Genomic DNA, 2,331 nt, shown 5'->3' with positions numbered 1-2,331 from the left:
AGATATTTTCAGATTTCTTCTACTTGAAAACTTCTGCTTCTCTCAGATCTGATGCTTCCTGCAGATATTTCTCATCTCCTTCCTTCCTTCTCCTCACATGTAAACCAGTTTCTGCTCCAGTCAGACAGTCTCTCCATCTGGATTCAGATCGTTGCCTAGCAACCACATCATCCATTAGAACGACAGCCTCAGAAAGGGTGCGCTTGATTTCTGCTACTGAGTTCGCCTGTTACTGCTTACCGATGATTAAATGAGTTAGTGACTGACTGATTAAATGAGTGAGTAAATGAGTGAGTGACTGACCTATTAAATGAGTGAGTAAATGAGTTAGTGAATGGTTTACTGAGTCAGTGAGTGAGTCCATCAGTCAGGTAATGAATCAGTCAGTGTCACTCGCTCATTCACTGACTGATTTTCTGGTTGGTTTTGGGTTCAGGGTGAAGTTCTTTGAGGGAACTAACATGGTGGCGGACTCTGGCGTGGTCATCGACACCACGATGAGAGGAGGAAGGCTGGGCGTGTTCTGCTTCTCCCAGGAGAACATCATCTGGTCCAACCTGCGCTACAGATGTAACGGTAAATCACACCTTCTGCCGCTTCGCTGTTCAGGAGCTTTTTTCTCCCTCTGACCTGTTTCTCTGTCTTCTGCTGCTTCAGACACGGTGCCAGAAGACTTTGCAGCTCGTCGACAGCAGGTTCTGATGCACATCCAGGTCTGAGTTCAACAGAAGGACTGTTCGCAGACGCAGACGCCGTCAGAGAGCCGAGCGTCTGCGGATCCATGTTAGTCTGAGCAGAAGTTGGGCTGATTGAGTGAAAGTGTTTGGAAGCTGATGAGACGCAGAAACCATCCATCACAGCAAAGTTTGATCGTTTCCATGAACCAACCAGGATCTGCTTCTTAACATGATGGTTTCCACCATGTTTGCTTCTGTCCTGATGAGCATCAGCTGTTTTAGAAAGAAGCTTCAGCCTGTTTGTTTTCCAGGCAGAGGTTTTAACGCTGCGCCGACGCTCATCCGCATTGTCTCCTTTAACGAACTCTAAATAAAAACACGCTCTGCTCGGTGCGGCTCCGGCGCTCTGAGGATTTTATTCTATAAAATCATCCTTAAGGCTCTACGGGAACATCCAGTTAATTTTACACTATTTACTTCACTATCAGAATGTGTTTTTTATTCTTTATTTTTAGTCAAATGAAGATTTAAGCTTTTTTATTATCCAGTAACTTATTTTTCAGAAATAAGCTCTGCTTGCTGTTTGTCTGGAAAACGCTGCTCTCTTGTGTTTTGATGACTTCTAGCATCTCTAGTTCTGTCTCAGTGGGGCGTTCAGGGCGGTCAGAGATGATTTACCGGAGCAGTTTTTCTGTCAGTGAACGCATCACTCTCTAAATATTCTAACCAAATAATGCATCCCAGCCGTCCTCTGCTGTCAGATATGGTATTTACTGAGACCGCCATGATGGAGGCTTAATGTTTGTGCATCGCTACATTAAAGGCAACCTAAACCCAAAACGTTTCAGTTTTCTTCCAGAACGGCGGACCTTGTAGAGTCCGGATGTTTCCTGCTGCAGGTACGGAACGCTGGGAGTTTGATGGGAACAGACTGATGTCAGACGCTCTTAGCCTGAACCGTTACACCGACCTGTTGTCTGGGTTTAGCCTGCAGGATGCAGCACCGACCGTTTGCTTCTCTCCTCCTGATGAGCATCATCTGCAGGGACAGTTCAGCAGTAAAGACGGAGACCAACACGTCCTCCTTAAAGCAGCACTAACTTCCTGTTGATGTAAACCACAGAAACTCATTTATTATCAGCATAAAACTGCAGCTGATGGAGAATCGGGTTCCTACCGCCAGACAGAGTTTGAACTTTTCCTAAAGCCAAACGTTCACCGTGTTAAAAAAGGCAACATGCTGGTAGGAGAAAACTTTCTTTCCAAATAAATTAGAATCTGAGAAGGTTTAAAATTCTGACAGACGAGGAGAAGAAGACTGACCGTCTCTGGATCCTGTCCTTCAGCAACACCTGCTGTCTCCTGTCCTCCAGGACGACGGCGCCGGGCCGCGACCCCTGGGCCGGGGAGGCCGGGACGAGTGCAATATTGGAGGGAGGGGACATGACAACAGTGCACCGCATCCCGGACCTGCCCGCCCCCGGGAGAAAACAGAACCAGCATCCTGAAACAAAGTCCAGATCAGACTGGACCAGAACCAGAACTTCAAACTGGTCTGGACCTTCTCTATTCTAAACATGAACAGGTGACCTGCTACCAGAACCAGGGTGGTACCAACTCCATGCAGAACCAGCCCTGCAGAACCAGCCATGCA

At 47.1% G+C, this 2,331-nt stretch overlaps 1 protein-coding gene across 1 annotated transcript in view; it reads left to right on the top strand.

Annotated features, from left to right (window-relative positions):
* The window catches only part of thbs3 (thrombospondin 3), a 37,461-nt gene extending 35,460 nt beyond the window's left edge, over window positions 1-2,001 (top strand). The window contains exons 22-23 of the mRNA XM_015390024.1: window positions 437-576; window positions 658-2,001. Of these exons, the coding sequence (XP_015245510.1) occupies window positions 437-576; window positions 658-719 (202 nt within the window). The 3' untranslated portion in view covers window positions 720-2,001. The remainder of the gene's footprint in view (window positions 1-436; window positions 577-657) is intronic.
* Window positions 2,002-2,331: the final 330 nt, after the last annotated feature.

Source organism: Cyprinodon variegatus, unplaced genomic scaffold (assembly GCF_000732505.1).
Source record: "Cyprinodon variegatus isolate N-32 unplaced genomic scaffold, C_variegatus-1.0 Scaffold481, whole genome shotgun sequence".
Classification (NCBI taxonomy): Eukaryota; Metazoa; Chordata; class Actinopteri; order Cyprinodontiformes; family Cyprinodontidae; genus Cyprinodon; species Cyprinodon variegatus.
The sequence above is the reverse complement of the archived record's forward strand: the minus strand, read 5'-3'. Positions and strand labels throughout refer to the sequence as shown.